Here is an 18,645-nt window from a genome sequence, read left to right on the forward strand (position 1 = left end):
GGAAAGGGGCTCAGCCTGGAGCAAAGGGGGATCAGGGGGGACCTTGTGGCTCTGCACAACTCCCTGACAGGAGGGGACAGCCGGGGGGGTCGGGCTCTGCTCCAGGGAACAGGGACAGGAGGAGAGGGAACGGCCCCAAGCTGCCCAACGGAGCTTTAGGTTGTACAGCATGAAGAATTCCTTCAAAAAAAAGGTGATTAAGCATTGGAAGAGGCTGCCCAGGGACGTTCTGCAGTCCCCAGTCTTGGAGGTGTTTAAGGAAACACTGGAGGTGGCACAGGGATCCCCTTCCCTCCTCCCCAGGGAATCCATCCTGGAAGGAGAGGAGAAAGGAGCACAGAAAACCCTCTGGGGTTTGTACCACGCAGGGGGGACAGCAGGAGAAGGGACCAGGCACCGTGGAGTGTCCCAGGCTGCCCCTGGGACAGAGCATGGGGGGCTGATGGAGCCTGGCAGGGACATTCAGCCTCAAACGGCATCCCCTGGCAGGGCAGGAACAGAGCAGAGCTGCTCCCACAGCCTCAGGGGGGTTTGCAGGGATGAGAGGTCAGAGATTTACAGGAATTTTCATGTTCCCCTGCAGCTCCCCTGACAGGGCCACCAGGAGTAGGATCTCGGGCTGCAGGGAGATGTTTTATGCATGAAGGTGAGAGCAGAGAGCTCAGGGGAGGGGAGCAGCAGCGCAGCTGGAGGCAGCAGGACGGGCCAGGGCTCCCTGGCAGCCTCTGCACCACAGGGGACATGGCAGTGAAGAGAAGCTGGCAGTGCCCACCAGGACATCCCTGGTGACAGTCTCTCCCAGACAGGCAGGTGACACTCTGGGGAGTCCTTTGTACATTTACTGAGGTGTTTCCTTCCCAAAAAAAACCCCTGTGCTCATGCCCAGGGCAGGGCTGGAAAGGAGCCCAGCAGAGACCCTCCCTGACCTCAGGGCCCTTCAGGGCACAGCTCTGGTGGCCTCTGAGCCCCCTGCACTGGCCCAGTGACCAGCTCCTTATGGACATGGTCACCTTGTGATCTGCACCTTTTGGAGACCCTTTGGGTGATCACAGGTGGRGGAGGACAGTGACACCCACAAAAAASTTTTAAGSGASTYTTAGARGGATTTTTCACAAGGCCAYGTGGYGACAGGACAAGAAGGAATGGCTTCAGCTCCATTCCCCTCCACGTCCTTCCTGAATGGAGGGCCAGAAYTGGAYACAGGATTTGAGGKGKCCCCAGCACAGGGGGACATTCTCAAAGGACAGGCTCTGGATGGGAATTCTGCAAGGGAGAAATTCTTCCTGCCAGACACACCAACTGTCCTGAGAGCAGTGACTGCAGAGATCCCCGACAAAGCCACAGCAGAACTCATCCTGTGAGGTTTTTTTGGGAAATCCCATTATCTGATGGGTACGCTGAACCTCACCCAGCCACCATAAATCAAAAAATTCCTCCTCCTCAATCCCCTCTGTGGGATCACACAGTGCAGGCTGCATCTCCATCTCCTTTCTCAAGCCATTCCAGGGATGTGCCGGGTGGGTTTAGCTCCAGATTTGGAATTGGCTCAGAATCTTGGCTTGGAAAAGCCCAAGATTTGGCTTTGCCCCATCTCTAAAGTGTTTGAGGACCGTGGGGTGGAAGGTTTAGGGCTGGCACCACAGTGYGCAAGCACACCTGCCAGCAGCCAAGCTCAAAGAAATAATTTCTCTGAACCTGGGAATCAGTGCCAAAATCTTTAGCAGGGAAACARTCACCAACTGTGACTGGCCAGAAATGTCATCAGAGGCAGTGAGTGCCAGAGAAGGGGGCAGATTGATCCCATGAGGCTGCTGAAGCCCTAACAACACTCTGTTTAATTAGCTGTCAAGCCCCCTGAGAGGGAAGTASATTGTTCCAGCTGGTCAAAAAAGAAAACACACATCTCAGGGGCCACAATTACCTTTAAAATAACCCATAAAACCCAAACAACTCGCAGCACATCATGTTCTTCCCTAGGATCCAGCCTGGCAGCTGCCACCCTTCTGAAACCCTGCCAGTCCCACAACTTCACCATTTCCCCACTCCTCAACAGCCCAAAAGGCTGTGTAAAAGCATCTTCAAAACTGCCCCCAGGAGGAGCCCAGATGTCAGAAATTGATAGCAATTAATCCTCAGGATGCCCCTGGCAGCCTGCCCAACCCTGCCCCTCCTTCACCTTCCCTGTGAATGGAAGGAACCGGCTCCATCGACCCAGGGGTGGGCAGATCCCAGTTGGATACTGGGAGAGTTAACTGGGAGCCATCCTTGCCCTCGAGCTGTTGCTCCTGCCGGCAGTGATGGCCCTGCCAGAGCTGAGTTGGCTCTGGGATAACAGTTATGGTATAATGGGTATGGTATAATGGATATGGGATAAAAGGTATGGGATAAAGGGCATGTGATAACGGGCACGGGATAATGGGCATGGGATAACAGGTATGGGATAACGGGTATGGGATAATGGGTATGGGATAACGGGCACGGGATAACGGGCATGGGATAACGGGCACGGGATAATGGGCACGGGATAACAGGTATGGGATAACGGGTATGGGATAATGGGTATGGGAAAAYGGGTATAGGATAAGGGGCACCRGGGTAATGGGTATGGGATAATAGGCACGAGATAATGGGCATGGGATAATGGGCACAAGATAACAAGTATGGGATAACGGGTGTGGGATAATGGATATGGGATAATGGGTATGAGATAATGGGCACGGGATAATGGGTTTGGGATAATGGGCACGGGATAACAGRTATGGGATAACGGGTATTGGATAACGAGTATGGGATAACAGGCACCAGGGTAATGGGCAAGGGATAACGGGCATCGGTTAATGGGTACCGGGATAATGTGCAGGAATAACGGGCATGGGATAATGGGCACGGGATAACGGGTAAGAGRTAACAGGCACCAGGCTAATGGGCATGGGAAAATGGGTATGGGATAGCAGGTGTGGGATAATGGGCACAGAATAACAGGTGTGGGATAATGGCACAAGGACAATGGGCACAGGGGAAACAGGCACGGGGTAATGGGTATGGGATAATGGGCACGGGATGATGGGTAGGGAATAACAGGTATGGGATAAGAGGCACGGCATAATGGGCACCAGGATAACGGGAACGGGATAACAGGTATGGGATAAAGGACACGGGATACTGGACACCAGCCATAACAAGCATTAGGATAATGGGCACAGGGGTAATGGGCATGGGATAATGGGTGCGGGGGCACCGGCATAACGAGCACCAGGTAATGGGTACTGGGATAATGGGCACGGGATAAYGSGCATGGCWCCWCTGGYGAGCTGYAAAGGTCAGTGTGGAGGYTATCAATCAGCAAAACATCAGGAATTTGGCACCACGTCCAAAAAAAGTCAGGCACGGGCTTGGAATAAAGCTGCGGAGGAGCCAGGAATGCTGAGATACCACAGGAGGGAGCTTTTACGGCACTTTCTGGCACCGYGCAGGCTGCGCTTGGCAGGAGTTTGTGCGGTCACTATTTCCTGCTCCATCCCCGGGTATTCCTGCCGGACACGGGGGCTCGGGTGGGTTTAGGCTTGTGGGATCAGACAGGAGGAGCAGAACAATCCTACTGCCGGTGGAACGAATCAGCTCCGTGGGGCTGCCGGGGAGGGAGGGGAATGAAGGGAGAGGGTTTTACAGGGAGAGGGATTGAGCCACATCAGCCAAACGGCTCCTCTGCTGAGCCAGGGCAGCGGGCAGAGGCACTTCATGCCCCAAAAACGTTGCTCCAGGGATAATCTGCAGGCAGGATGGATAAAAGGTTACTGCAGCTCCCACTGCACACCTGGTTAAGGCCAAATTTGCCAGGTGAAGCAGGCAGAGACTGTCCCCTGCTCCACACTACAGAGGGCAGCTGGAAATGAGATATTTTGGATCTAGTGCTGCCCAGAGAAGCTGTGGCTGCCCCTGGATCCCCTGGAAGTGTCCAAGGCCAGGCTGGACAGGATTTGGATTTGGGATAACAGGAGGTGTCCCGGCCTGTGGAACTGGGTGGAATTTAAGGTCCCTTCCAACCCAAACCAGGCTGRGATTCCATGATTTGAGTGTATCCCGACAAAGCCCAGGGAGCTGGGTCTGAGCAGAGGAGCCTGGAGTGCTCTGACGTGGGCAAACAGCTCATCCCAGAGCGGGAATGGAGAGAAGTGGGACGGGGAAAAGGTGACCCAGAGGCAGGAGGGGACAGCAGGAGGGCAGAGGGGGTCCGGATGGAGGGACAGCAGTGACACCACGGGGATGCAGGATGGGCCAGCGTCTCCCTGCAGGGACACAAACGGGAGCTGCAGGAGGCACGGCACAACCTGTCCCCCTGTGCCACGGCAAAGGTGACAGCAGCTGGGCTCTCAAGTAGTGGCACTTATGCAAATCAATGCAGATCGATGCATAATTATGGTGATTGCACACATTTAGCCCCAAGGCGGCAGGAAGCCCTCGTCCCTTTCACCTGGAAAGGTCAGGTGAAATCGTAGCTCCAGCACCTTCTCCCCGAACCCTCCAAGGGCTGACACCTCTCCCTCCTCGCTCTGCAACCTCCCATCCCTCCGAGCTGGTCCCTGCCCTGTGCAGCCCTCAGGAAAGCCCGGGATAATCAGCAAAGGGCAGCAAACTCGGGATAATCAGCAAAAGAGCAGCAAACTCCACGTAATTGTGGAAACAAAACCACCCCAAAGGTGTTTGGGTGCTTTCAGGGCAGGGGGGAAGCACAAGGGAAATGCAGATTAAAGCACTGCTCTCTGGGCTCTTCTCTTTCTGCTCCACGCCAGGTAAAGATGAAAGGAGTGATGTGAAGTACCAGCAAGGCCACATTGTCTAAACGGGRTTAATTCCTTGGTGCAAAACTTTGAAGAATCAGTGGGGGAAGTGAGGAAGGCTCTGGATTAAGCACCGAGRCAAAGCCTGCACAGAGCAGAGGCCCCTCCAGCCTTCCCCGCCAGCACCCCGAGGGGCTCAGAGGAGATTCCCGAGCTCAGCATCAGCAGCTCCTCCAGGGCTTCACCTGGATTTCACAAACACTTGGTGCTGGTGACAGGGAGAACTCCCAGAGCATCCAGCCCACAGAACCCACGGCAAATCACAGCAGAAGATGCTTTGTCACTTTAAGCGAGGGCATTTAGAGCTGAATAATCTCAGTGGCATTGAGGAAAGTGTCAAGAAAATCCATTGTCTTCCCTGAGGACAGGAGAACTGGCTAAAGGATATTTTAATTCACTGCTTCTGACGCTTTTGTTTTCTTCCAGTGGCCACTAGAAGGAARTTAGCTTTCATCCTTCAGGTTATTTTATCAATTTCTCTGTTGAGGCAAAACTGTTTATTTACAAGGAGCCCACTCAATAACATCGACGCCGTGAGATCTCCAGGATGCCCTGACAATGCTCCCCCTGATGAACGAGGCAGTGCTGGTGCCAAGTCCTCTCATCCTTGCATTATGACGAGAGGAGAGATTGAGGCCCTCGTTGCAATCTTTTTCCTCAGTATAATGTCGTTTGATTTCATTAGGGCCGATTGTGATTTGCTGGTGAAATGAAGGGAAACAGATGAATGGCTGAAGAATTCTCCCACCAGGGATAATCAGAGACAGAAGCAACTCCTAACGCAGGTGGGACAGCTAAACCCACGTTCCCACAGCCCCCGGCTGCCTGGGCAGGTTCATCCCAGCCCAGGTCACACCAGGCATTCATTAATAATTAATTGGAAAGCTCAGATGAGCTCACAGTGAYGGGGGAGCAGCACCTCAGCCCCGTGGGCAGCTCCAGGTGAGTCCAGCGCTCAAGCCTGCTCCACCACAGCTCCAGATGTGCCCCTGGGACCAGGAGCATCCCTTGGCACATCCCTGCCTTGCCCCTGCYATCAGCCATGCCCCTGAAGGAGCATTAGAAAGCATTTTAAATGCAGATATCTCCAAGTTCAAGAGTGACCACTTCCCCTCCCCCTTTTTCCTAGAGGGAGGTCCTGGTGCCTTTGCACTTTCCACCCTCTCCCTCCAAACTCAGCTGACCACAGCAGRTGAAATGGAAACTGCAGGCAGGATAGAAGGACAGAGCAGGAGCACTTTTAAGCTGTGAGCCCTTTTTTGAGCCCAGTTCTTGGGGTTTTGGTTTCTAAGCAGATGCAGAGATGAAGGGAGAGATCACCACTCCARCTCTCGGGGTTGATGCCAGTCACATCCTCCTTCTCCATGCTCCAGCTCCCGAGCTCCCTGGGGAAGGGGAGAAGTTTCAAGCCTCTTTCTTTAGTGCCTTCTAAAAATACAGAGGYGGCGATAAGCAGGCAGCAGTTAAAGGAACACGGCTGATATCCTCACASAACCAGTGATCAATGGTTGCCTTCACTCCTCACTCATCCCAGCCGGGGCTGGGGGTGAGCATCCCCAGCTCCAAGGACCTGCAAGGGTCAAAACCTGAACCAACTCAGCTGCAGCCATTCCTCTGAGCCGTGGTGATAAATAAGCAGTGCCAGATCACGATAATCAATTAATTAAGCATYACGAGAAACAAGGAAATGGAATTTGCTTTATTGTAAACTGTCTGGAAGGGAAAATGGCTGTAAATATGTTTATGAGGCTCAGTGCTGCACATCTCTGCTGTCATTTCTCAGAGATCTTTTAGCAATCCCACACCTGGGGCCCCTTTCTGCCTCTTGTGAAATATTACAGYCTCTGAAGAGATCGCCTTGTTTGCCAGCGTGGAAAAACCACAGTAACAGGACATAAAAGGAATTTACATCTCATTTTAATTATTGTTAAATGCCCACTTGACACTTGCACGGGAGCGGGAGATGGAAAGGCTGGAAGGGAGTGAAACAATGCTGGAACAGAGAGATGGTGGTGGCTGGGGATGAGATCCCCCTTTATTGGGGGGTGTGATGTGATGAGATCCCCTGGATGTGATTCCCCCTCCCATCCCAGGAGACACAGGGACACACAGGACAGGCTGGCAGTGCCACATGCTGGACCTCTCTGCGCTGTCAGCCCCAGCTCTGCCTCATCCCAAGCTTTTCCCTGCCCTCAGCCTCTTTCCACTGCTGAAAAACCCAAGGCAGGGCACTTGAACTACCCCAGTTCCTTCAGAATAAATTCAATTCCAGCCCAGTGACAGCAAAGCCACCACAGATTTGCACCAACACCAAAGAATGGAATTTCCCAAGCCCAGCATGTACAAATTAGTGGAGTTTTGGTGATTTTGGTGGAGCTGATCTAGGTTTATTCAGCTGTCAGCAGGAGCAGCAGGGCCAATGGTGGAACCAGTGCAGCTCTTTGAGGCTGGTGTAGCTCATTAAGCCAAATCCTAAATCAGGAATGGTCCAACTTTCCACTCTCTCTCATCCCATCCCTCCCTAGATGTCCTTTCATCCGAAGGACACAAAAATGCACTGCAAAGCAACAAAAGTAAGGGGTGAGGGGGAAAGGGAGTGTGAATTTARTGCCATCCCCAGAGTATTGGAGAAACACCTCCCCAGGTAACATTTTGATAGTCTAAAGCCACAAACGCCTTGATTTTAAATCCTCTGGATAAAATACGGTAATTTATCAATAAAACTTTCAGCACAACTGCTAAAATATAGCAGTTATACTACATATGTAGTAAAATAAATATATATATATATAGTGTATAGACACAGTATAATGTCCTAAATAATGAGGTTGATAAAAGCCAAGCGAGCTCTGAAATTATGGCAGACAACACAAACTTCTCCACTTACCCCATAATTCAAAYGCTGGTGATCTTTTGCTAAAGTGCACTGCTGAATGCTGCAATGATGGAGCTGTAATTGTAATGGAGTCATTTAATTTGGATTTGGATGAAACAGCCGAGYGCGGAGCAGACAAGGCATAAAACTCCCGTGCTCACATAAAGGTTAGGAAGCTGATCATTAAGGGAATTGATTTGGAGTGCTGAGGTAATCCTGTGGTTGGAGTCAGAAAGCCACTTTTTATCTAATTTACACTGAAACATCTGCAAACACCACCGGTTACAGGYCACCAGTGAATTTTGAGCTGGGGCATCACGCAGGTCACTGTTTGTGTTTTCTTTGCCCAGTGTTGTGGCTCATCTGCTGCTGGGATTTCACTTCGGGTACATCACTGAAAACACCTGAAAACACCGGGAGTGAACAGGAATTGCTGCTACCCCACTGCCAGCACCTCTCTCCTCCTCGAGAGGAGGGATAAAAGCAGCTGGGCTGCTCTAGACACGCACGGAAAGGCAACAGAGATCCTTTCCTTGTGAAAGGAGCGCAGTGGCTGCCGTGGGAATGCTCATCCAAGGCTGCACAAACAAACCCAGACGTTGTATTTATTCCCTGCTCCGCCTGAGCAGCTGCCACAGCCACAGCCGGGCACCTCGAGCAGCCCGACGGGCACAAAGCAGATCTGTGACTCGGGAACTTTGTCACGCTCAGCCCGGCGAGCGCGATGTGCCCCGGAGCCTTCCCGAGCCCTGCGCTCGCCCCCGAGAAGGAGCTCTGACAAGTTGAGTGGCCACAGCGTGCTGTGTGTGTGATGGAGAGCAGGGCTGGCCCGGACAGACAGCTCCTGGCCGCGGGACAGGCGGCAGGGAAGTGCGGGACGGGAGCTGAGCTTTGATCAGACGCGTTCTGACTCGGGGAGCTCAGCACAGCCCCTCCTCTGAAGCAGCAGGCAGCGTCTGAGAGATCAGCCACACAGCCACGGGGCTGTGCTAACAAAGTCTCTYTCCTCAGCTTCCTCTGTTTGATCCCGAATACAGTGAATGAATTCCAGAACCAAACACAGCTCTGCTAAARTGTTGTTTATCACAGAACAGTCTGAGCTGGAAGGCATCACAAGGATTATTGAATCCAGCCCGTRAGTGAACAGCCAATAAAGGGATCAAATCCCCAATCCTGGGGTTATGACTGAGCTGATGTTCCTCTTCCACTGACCCTCGACAGGGTGTCACCAGTGAGGTTTGYTCAGATCACAGCCAGAGGCCTTTGCAGAGCTGTCAATGCACCCAGCCYGAACCCCAGATCCCAGATTTCAATGGAAAGGAGAGCACGGGATCAATCCAGCCATCACCACCTCCTGTCCCTGCAGCTCTGGCACTCTGAACGACACCCACAACATCAGGCTGAGCTGTTTGTATCTGAAACCTTCAAACGCTGCCCTTGAGCATCACTGAACTCGATCTGCCTTCATTTCCCCCTCCCAAATGCAGCGTRTGAGGGCAAATGAACACTTGGTTCATTTTAGAATCTCTGAAGGATTTATTAGAGCTGTGCTGTAAATCACTCTACGACTCTTCCCAAGCAAAATGTTTCCACATTTTGTTTCCACATCTTTTTATGAACAACCACAATGTGATTTCATAAAAACTCTTCCCAGAAGTAACCCAGGAGCTCAAGAAAGGGCCAGCACAGGGCAAGTGATGAATTTGTTGTTGAAAGAAGTTCAGCTCACAAGGAGACAATTTCTGAGCTGCTTTTTCCTATCAGGATCATATTAACAAAATATAGCTCTTGGCAAGCCACATCCTCCAGGAATTATTTCTGTGCAGGAAGCACTTAGTTTCACTCAAAATTAATAATGTCTAAAAGGCATCAATTACATTATATTCGAGAACAAACAGAAAGTGATGTGAATTACCCAGCAGAGTGGGATGAATTGGAGATGAAGTCATGGAGCAGAGCAGAGCAAARCCTTCCTGGTTCCTCTCCATCTCAACACCACAACCAAAATTTGGGGGTTTGCAATCTCCAAGGCACGAAATTGCAGAGTAACAACCAAAAGCTTACACTGTTGCTGTCCTATCATTAGGAACAAGAAAAAAGGAATTCCTACAAATCTTTCTTCTGGTCTCAGGATTACCAAGGACTCATTTCCAGCCTGGAAGTTGTGCCCTTGCCCGGGGCACTGATTTAAAGCCGRGGCAGGGAACACACAGGGGTCGGCAGGGAAGAACTGTTCAAAGCTGTGCGAGATGAATGCGCTGTCAGAGGAACGCTCCGCATGGAACAGGCTCCCAGCAGAACCACTTTAGCTTATTATGGAAAAATTAAAGCGCAAACAGCTGGAGAACAGCCTCGTCACGCCAGATCCCAGCTCTCCATACGCTGCCTACAAATTGCTGCTCGGAAAGTCGATTCTCCAGCTCGATAGGTTTGTGCCTCGGGAACGCTCCGAGCGGAGCCCACCAGCCACGAGAACACCTCTGGGAAGGGTTTGGGTCACTCAAACAGGGATTTGCCGCAAACCACCACGTTTTAGGTGAAAATCCCACAGTTTATGGAGCTCTCCCCGCACATTAAAGCTTTTATCGACAGACCCCATGCTGTTATGGATCACAACAGGTCTCCAGGGCATGTGGAGCAGGGCTGGGAGAGTGGGAGCCCTTCAGTTGGGTAATTGTTCTCCTTCTCCCCCAGGAATATTCAGAGGGGGATCGGGGATGTGTTCCGGGCACGGTGCAGCCTTGAGGAGATAGTTCTGCTTCTCCGTGCCTCAGTTTCCCCATCTTTGCGAGGAGAAACCMGCTAGAGCGGCTGGAGTACATCCCTTAAAACCCGGCTCCCGCAGATTTCCAGCTTCCACGAGCTTCCCCAGCTGCAAGCGAGCACACGAGCAGCACCGCTGCGTTTCAGAGACGCGACAGAAGAGCAGGACGAGCCTGCCGTGCCCAGAGCCACCCCGGCAGCTCGGTCCCTGCCGGGCCATCAGCGGGCACCGCTGTTCCCACCGCAAACTTTCCGCCCGGGCTCCGCGCAAGGCTGGTCCCGCACGCTGTCGCCGGCGCGATGCGAGCCCGGAGCGGCTCCACTCCGCCGAGGGCTGCGGGTTCCCAGCGCCGCGTCCCGGACAGCGGCACCGGGGGTTCCGGTCCCACCGGCTGATGGGGATGGAGCCCGGGAGGGATGAGGCTGGACGGGGCGCACGGGAACAAGACCCAGGCAGGCAAGGAAGGAGCGGGAGGACACGGACAGGCACCGGAGAGGCAGAGCGGGACGGGGCGCGCAGCGGAGCCCGGRACAAGGCGGGATGGAGGAAACATTCACCGGAGCCCTTGCGGAGCCGCCTTACCTTGACCGCCTCGGCGTGGGTCACTCTGTCCAGGGACTTGCCGTTGACCCCCAGGATCTGATCGCCGACGCGCAGCCCCTCCCGCTCGGCCAGGGAGCCCGGTTCCACCAGCGACACGTAGATGCCCACGCCGTGCTCGGCSCCGCCGCGGATGCTGAAGCCCAGACCCTCGTGGGCTTTGCTCCGGCGCAGCGTCACCTGCCGCAGCTCGCCCGGSACCACCGGCGGCGGGGCGGGGGGCGGCGGGGGGCGGCCGGGCGGCGGCAGGTAGGGTCCCTCGGCCGTGTACTGGTCGAAGAGGAGCTGGTCGGAGCGCGGCAGGACGAGGCGCAGCAGCGGCAGCAGCTGCCGGCGGCGGGGCCCGTCGAGCAGGGCGCGCAGGGAGCGCACCAGGTCGCAGACGTTGCGGCGGCCGTGGTAGGCGTTGAGGCAGAGGATGAAGCGCTCCCGCTCCGCCTCGCTCAGCAGCGCCGTGAGCGCCTGGTGCAGCCGCCGCACGTTCGCCGAGAGCGGCCGCGGAGCCGGCCCCGGCGCTGAGCCCAGCGAGCCCGACGAGGAGGAGGAGGAGTGCACGGACACGCCGTCCAGCTCCGCGCTCATCGCCGCGGCACCGGCACCGCGCCGGGGGACGGAGCGCTCGGAGCGCGCCGCGCCGGGCAGGAGCGGAGCCGGGCAGGAGCGGAGCCGGGCCGGGCAGGAGCGCAGTCCCCCCGGGCAGCACCGATGCCGGCCGACCCCGCCGCCCCTGCACCTGTCCGTGCGCTCGCCGGCGGCTCCCCAGGAAGTGACGCGGCCGCGGTTGCCGGGAGACGGGTTATACAGAGCGGCCCCGGCGGCGGGACCGGACCCCCCCGCCCCGCCCCAGCGCCCGCCCCCGCGGGACCCGCAATTAGCGCGCCCGCTCATCAGCGCTCATCAGCGGCGCGCCTGCCCCGGSCCGAGCCCTGCCCGCGCCTCAGCGMAGGTGGGAGCTGCGCAGGGTGGAAAGTCCTGCCGTTCTTCCTCAGCCCTCCCGGGCTGGACCGCTCTTCCCCAGCGCGTCCATCCCGCGGTACAGCTTGCTCAGCTTCCCGCCAGCCCAGCATGGCGAGGACGCTGGGGATGGAGGACACGCGGCAGAGGACACTCGGGAGGGATCGGTTTACACTGAGAACAGCCTGCCCCGGCACACGGAGCCGTTACCTGACCCGCGGGGCTGTTTTTCCATTGCCCGGCSTGCCAGGTGTGGGATTGTTGTTACCTCACGGTGCTGCTCACTAGAACTGCTGAGTTACGGTGCTGGGGATGCACCCGTTCAGCCCAGCATCTCAGCACAGGCTTTGTTTTAATCACACCTAAACGAAATGCAGGCACATTTGTTATTGACAGGATGCTGAAGGATTTATGATTGGGGGGACAGTTTTTAAAAAGGAGTGATTTCAATTGGATCTTGGGAATAAATTGTTCCTAAGAACTGAGTGAGGGTGGGCAGGCCCTGGCACAGGGTGCCCAGAGAAGCTGTGGCTGCCCCTGGATCCCTGGCAGTGCCCAAGGCCAGGCTGGACATTGGGGTTGGGAGCAGTGGAAGGTGTCCTTGCCGTGGCAGGGGTGTGATGGGATGATCTGTAAGGTCCCTTCCGACCCAAACCATTCCATGATGTTGGGCTTGGAGTTCACCCCGAACTCACAACAATTTAACCTGTCCTTGTTTAGCAAACCCAGGCAGCACAGAGAAGCCCTTTCTGTGCGGGATCCTGGTGATCCAGATGCTGTCAGGGCAAACCTGGATGGGTGGGATTCAGGGGAGCATATTCCCACCTGGGGTGCTGCTGCACATCTAACCACCCTCTCCTCTGCCTCCACACCCATAACTTGTGACCTCAGACCCAAAGGAGAAGCATCAGGATCAGGAGTCGGTGCAGAAATCCAGGGACTTGGATTTCTGGTTGCTGGATGAATTATTTCTCACTWCGTGAGGTTTCAGTTTCTTTTATGTGTCTGGTGCGCTGAGCAAAGACCATTTTCCATCTCAGTCATTTGAAATCTTTCTGTCTTTGTTGAAGTGCCTTCCATCTGCTACAGTAGAGGAGGATTAAACCTAATTCATCAGATGCATCTTGATAGCAGTGGAATTCATTTTGTTCATGGATATGATGGAAGAGCTTAAACAGCTGCATTACAAGTAGCTTTATGTATTAAAGCTTTGTTGGCGCTCTCAATGCCTTGTTTAAAACAAAACTAAACAAAGCAGATTGCTAATTGAAATTCGCGTTCGAACTGCGGGTGATAAATAAGCAGATGGAACAGTTCAACATTACTGGAAAGGAAAGGGACAATATAGGACAGAGAAGCGAGTGAAAACAAAAATACGCCTACCTCAGCCAAACAAAGTGARAGAAGGGCAAACAAGGTATTGCAAGTCTCGGGATTGCACTCAAACACGATGTTAGTGCTCAGTACCCGCTCAGACTCCTCTATTTAAAGCACTGCTGTTCCCACCAGTGCAGTGTCTGAGCTTCTCCAGCCTTTTTTAATCCTACACCAAGACTCCAAATGTGTGAACRGGAGCAGATGCAGTGGGAGCTGCCCCTGCTCTGCACTAGCTCCAGGCTGGAGCAGCACATCCATAGCTTCCCTCTCCAGCAGGGCATGRCAGTGCCCAGAGCAGAGCCCCTGTGGGTGCTGGATGACCAAAGCTGCCCAGTGGTGCCACTTGGTCCCTGATCTTTTGACCACTACTCCACAAACTGTCACAAAGCTGGTTTCCCAATCCCAGGATAACTCCAATCCAATGCTGCCTGGCAGAAACACACARAGCATGCACAGGAGTAGCTGCATTTGGGAATAATTCTAATTTCTTRTTGCCASAGCAGAGAYTGCTCAKCCTTGGGGACAGCTCTSAGCCTTCCCTTTGSAGGTGATGCCRTTTCAGTTCCTCCTCAGAGGARTTTTACATTAAGATTGTTCACACAYTGCAAGTTGAATCTTAACCATACTCTGCAGACAGGGGTCCCACTGCTTTTCCTTTAGAGAAGAAAGGGATTGAACTCTTCGCATGGAAACTCAGGTCTGCAGTGAATCTGAGGGATTTCTGGGAGCTTCATCCTTTCTATCTCTGTAAACACTAAAGATTGTGGCAGGAGGTTTGAACAGGATGATCTTTAAAGACCTCCTGACCCAAACCATTGGTGGTGGAGTCTCCATTCCTGGAGGTGTCCAAGGAAAGCCTGGACATGGCACTCAGTGCTCTGGTGTGGGTGACAAGGGGGAGATCAAAGGGTGAACTGGATGGCATTGGGGTCTTTTCCAACMTCAGTGATTCTGTGATGATTTGGAAAGGACCTTTGCCAGGGGTGAGTTGGCAGCAAGTGCTCAGATACAAACAGTATCCCCTGGACACATCCTCTGGAGGCAGGAATAGTGACCACAGAGAGTCCACAATAATTCCTGGACAACTCCTGCCTRAACTGGAGTTTTGTTAACTGGGAGGACCCGACCAACACGGGCAGTGGAACCTCAGCACCCGCTCAYAGTGGAGAGCTCCAGAGCAGCTGGGCATTGCTCAATTCCTAAACAGCCTTTCAGCTCCAAGCCCTGCCTTGCACAGAGCGCCTCAAGGCCAGCAGGAGCCCAAAAGGTGTTGTGCATGTGAGTTTTTTAAATCATCCTTGCGGCACGAAATAATCCGACGCGTTTGCTAAGTGCCACCTGAATAAATTGCCTAACCTTTCCGCTTTAATCCGCTGTAATCACTTTCCAGAGGCGCTCTTTGAAAAGTGAGCTCCGTGTTTCCAGAGCAGCTGYGCTCCTAATTAAAAGGCACTGTAGCAAGAAGCCAACAAAACCTAATTCTGCTTGGAAATGCCTTGCTGCAGTTGGAGGACTGAGGTGAACTGTGAGGAGGGCCGGGGAGGAAGCAGCAGCTGCCTGTGCTGCTTAAGAGAGCATTAGGAGAGGGCTGGCACTCCGGGCTGCCTCTTGGCTAAATCCCTGTTTAGCAGATTGGCTCCCAATCCTCTGTCCCTGGCTGGGCTGGTTTGCACAGCTTGGACATGTGCAGGAATCGGCTGAGCGCTGCAGCTGAGTGCTCACAGAAGGAGCYGGAGCAGAGGGAAAAGCATCCTGAGGGATTTCCAGCAGAATTCCTGAGTGTCTTAGGTTCCAGCACCATTCCTCCTGCAGCAAAGCTAAATCCAGCACAGTTCAGGCACAAAGTTCAGGGAGCAGGCTCATGCTGCATCTCTTCAGCAGCAGATAGAGCAGRCAGAATTTGATTTGAAGGAAAGCTGTAGGAGCAGTGAGAAATCATCATTTCAAGGAGATTTTTTAAGCTCTGCGTTACGAGCATAAACCCCTCGCAACAGGAATGTTTCCAACGAGTGGAGGGTGCTGTGCTTAATCAGAACAAGTTCAGTTTGACACCTCCCAGCTGGGGCAGATCATGRAGAGCAGGGTCCAAGCAGGCAGAGGGGGTAGGAAATTCTGACTCTCCTTAAATCCTTCAATACCTGCATATCTACAAATCTCCTACTGCTCAGTGCCACCCTCAGACTGCACCTGAGCACAGCCAGCCCCAAATAGCTTCATTTGAGTAGGGATTTGGTGGTTTCCATTGGCCAAGGGAAGATCAAAGATGAGAATTTTATCTCCAAATCACTGAGACATTGTTTCCACGGGTGGAAAGCACAGGATTAGAGTTTATCATTTAGGCAGTCTGGATTAAAAACCTAATCAAATCAARCAGACAACAATAGTTTCACCTGTATTCCCAGCAATATTTTGATTTCAAGCCCCAGGAATGCTGTGACACTTATTAAAACTCTAAGTCAAAGCAGCTCACATTAAAACAAACCCACATTTGCTCCATTTTCTGATGAAAAAGCCTTTGCAAGGAGCAGAAGTTTCTCCCCGATTTGCCTGCAGTGATCTCTCCACTGTGCCAACACCACTGAGTGTAACCCTGCATCGCAGAGCCAGATGATTTAAGAGCTGCAATCCTCCTCCCCTCTCCAGCAATTTCTTGCACTTATGCACTCTCCAGTCCTGCTTGAAATGCCTGAAAGAAAAAGCCACTTGCGTCATCAGCTTCTTTTTTTTCTTTTAATGCCCAGCACAAATCATGGCTAAGTCACGATGTGGGCCTGGGTGTCACGGACAGGCAGAGCTGACACTGGCACAGGATCAGGGCAGTGCCTGCTCTCRGATTTGGGCACCTTGGCTGTTCAATTTGATGTTTAAGGACACAGAGCCTGTTCCTGAGGCTGTCCTTGGGTGGGAGAGGTGAAGTTTAGTGAACCTGCTCAGTGGAAGGTGTCCCTGCCCTTGGCTGGGGTTGGAGCTGGATGAGYTTTAAGGTCCCTTCCAGCCCAAACCAGCCTGGGATTMCATGATTCTATGGCCACTGTATGATTTTATGATTGTGGAGCTGTGCCACAGGGAGCGCAGGCAGAAGGAAGCAGCCTTAGGGGTGAAAATAACTTACTCCACAGGACTGGGTTTATTCACACTGTGGAAATTGTCAGACAGCTCCAGTATGCCCACCCAGCTGAGCTCAATGGCAAAAACCTGACTGGATTTGGGAATTTGCATGATGGAAGGGGAAAGTCAGACTCTTCATCCTCAGTGTTGCCTTTATGGATGATCCAGGATCAACTTTGTGCATGGAGGGGGTCACAGTGCAAATTGACACCTCCAACCCTGAATTCTCCTCCTGTTGGGGACATCCTGCCCCAGCCCAGGCTCCACCCTTCAGGCTGGGACTGCATCATGCTGGGGCTCTGCACACCAGAGCCTTGCCTTGTTCTGGAGGGCAGCACATCCCACACAGGCTGTGATATTTCACTGACAGAACCATGGAATGGTTTGGGTTGATCTTAAAGCTCATCTCGTCCCACCCCTGCCATGGGCCGGGACACCTCCCACTGTCCCAGGCTGCTCCCAGCCCCAATGTCCAGCCTGGCCTTGGGCACTGCCAGGGATCCAGGGGCAGCCACAGCTTCTCTGGGCACCCTGTGCCAGGGCCTCCCCATCCTCCCAGGGAACAATTCCTTCCCAATATCCCATCCATTCCTGCCCTCTGGCAGTGGGAAGCCATTCCCTGTGTCCTGTCCCTCCATCCCTTGTCCCGAGTCCCTCTCCAGCTCTCCTGGAGCCCCTTTAGGCCCTGGCAGGGGCTCTGATCTCTCCCTGGAGCCTTCTCTTCTCCAGGTGAGCACCCCCAGCTCTCCCAATCTCCAGAGCAGAGGGGCTCCAGCCCTCAGAGCACCTTCACAGATTCCTCTGGACTCACTCCAGCAGCTCCACATCCTTCTTACGTTGGGGGCTGGCTGGGGAGCACCAAATGAATTTGGGGGAAGTACAGCACCTTTCTGAAGGGCTCTGTTCATACATCCAACACTTTCCCATCAGACCTGAGCATTGCAGAGCTCATTTGCACAAGTTCAGCCTCCCAGCAGGTGGGAAAATCAGGGGCTTCACTCACACTGGGAGTTGACAAACTCACACAGAGCTAATCTAATTGGAAGGTATTTATCTCATTTGAAAACATTTCTCTAATTCAAACACAGTTATCAGCCTGGGGAAGGCTGTCAGTCTGGCAGGATTTACGGGCGGGTTCCCAACATTTCTGCAGTGGTGGAAGTGACTGCAGCGGTACAAACCATCCCTGCAGGTTTGCATCGGGAGCACAACTCAGCCCTGCCAGCAGGAGAGCACAGCTTCGAGGTCTGATTGCACAAACTTGGGGGAACAAATCCCAGGGCAAAAAGGGGTTTAATCCTTACAGCTCCTCACTGAGACTGTTCCTTTCCCTGTGTGTCTATCCAGAGACTGTTCGTGTCCCAGGGGGAAGTGTAACCCCGAAAAGTCCCCAGGGAGCAGCTCATTCGTGCTGTGACAGCTCTGGAATGCTGCCAGAGCACCGGGAAACTCTCTCATCCTCAATTYCCCAGCCCAGCTTTGCACTGCTGGGCGTTTTGCTCCCCTTTTGCCACAGGAATGCAGGATTGAGATCTTTGCCAGGCTGGAATTTCCCCACGAGCATCTCTCTCCTGGTGAGGATGATTAACACTGAGATTCCCCCACTCCCTCYGAGGATAATTGGGCCGCAGTGTCACACTCTTGATCCAAATCATCAGTTCTCATCTCCTCCAGCCTRCAAACCCATCCCTGCCAGGCTGGAGAGGGATGAAGAGCTCTGCTTCTGTTATTGCAACACCGCAGGAAGACAATCAAAAGCAAAGAAAAGGTTAATGAGGTACTAATCATTATAGATTTGTAGTATATAATGCAATAAATACCCGCTGCCATCGATTAAATGTAGTGGGGCAAAGACATCTAATCCATCATCCTGGCCATTGGATTGTTCAAAATTAATTTCCTACCATCGGGGAGAGGTTGGGAGATGCCAGAGGACTGATTTCCTGCCCAAGAGCTCGGCTGGATCCCTTCCCTCCCAGCACCCATCCCACTGTGGCCAACTGATGGGGTTCCATCAGCTTCCACTGAAAATCCCACAGTGAGGAACTGGGAACTTGGAGACAGAGGAAAAACAGCCAGGACAAGCTTGAATTCTGGCTCCTTTCTCTGCAGGTTTTTATTTGTGTGCT

General features: G+C 53.4%; 1 protein-coding gene across 1 annotated transcript in view; it reads right to left on the bottom strand.

Moving 5' to 3' along the window:
• The window catches only part of LOC130582938 (whirlin-like), a 14,420-nt gene extending 2,761 nt beyond the window's left edge, over positions 1 to 11,659 (bottom strand). The window contains exon 1 of the mRNA XM_057381926.1: positions 11,060 to 11,659. Within this exon, the coding sequence (XP_057237909.1) occupies positions 11,060 to 11,659 (600 nt within the window). The remainder of the gene's footprint in view (positions 1 to 11,059) is intronic.
• Positions 11,660 to 18,645: the final 6,986 nt, after the last annotated feature.

This window comes from Malurus melanocephalus, unplaced genomic scaffold (genome assembly GCF_030028575.1).
Source record: "Malurus melanocephalus ecotype Western Australia unplaced genomic scaffold, MMel_1.1 scaffold_541, whole genome shotgun sequence".
Taxonomy (NCBI): Eukaryota; Metazoa; Chordata; class Aves; order Passeriformes; family Maluridae; genus Malurus; species Malurus melanocephalus.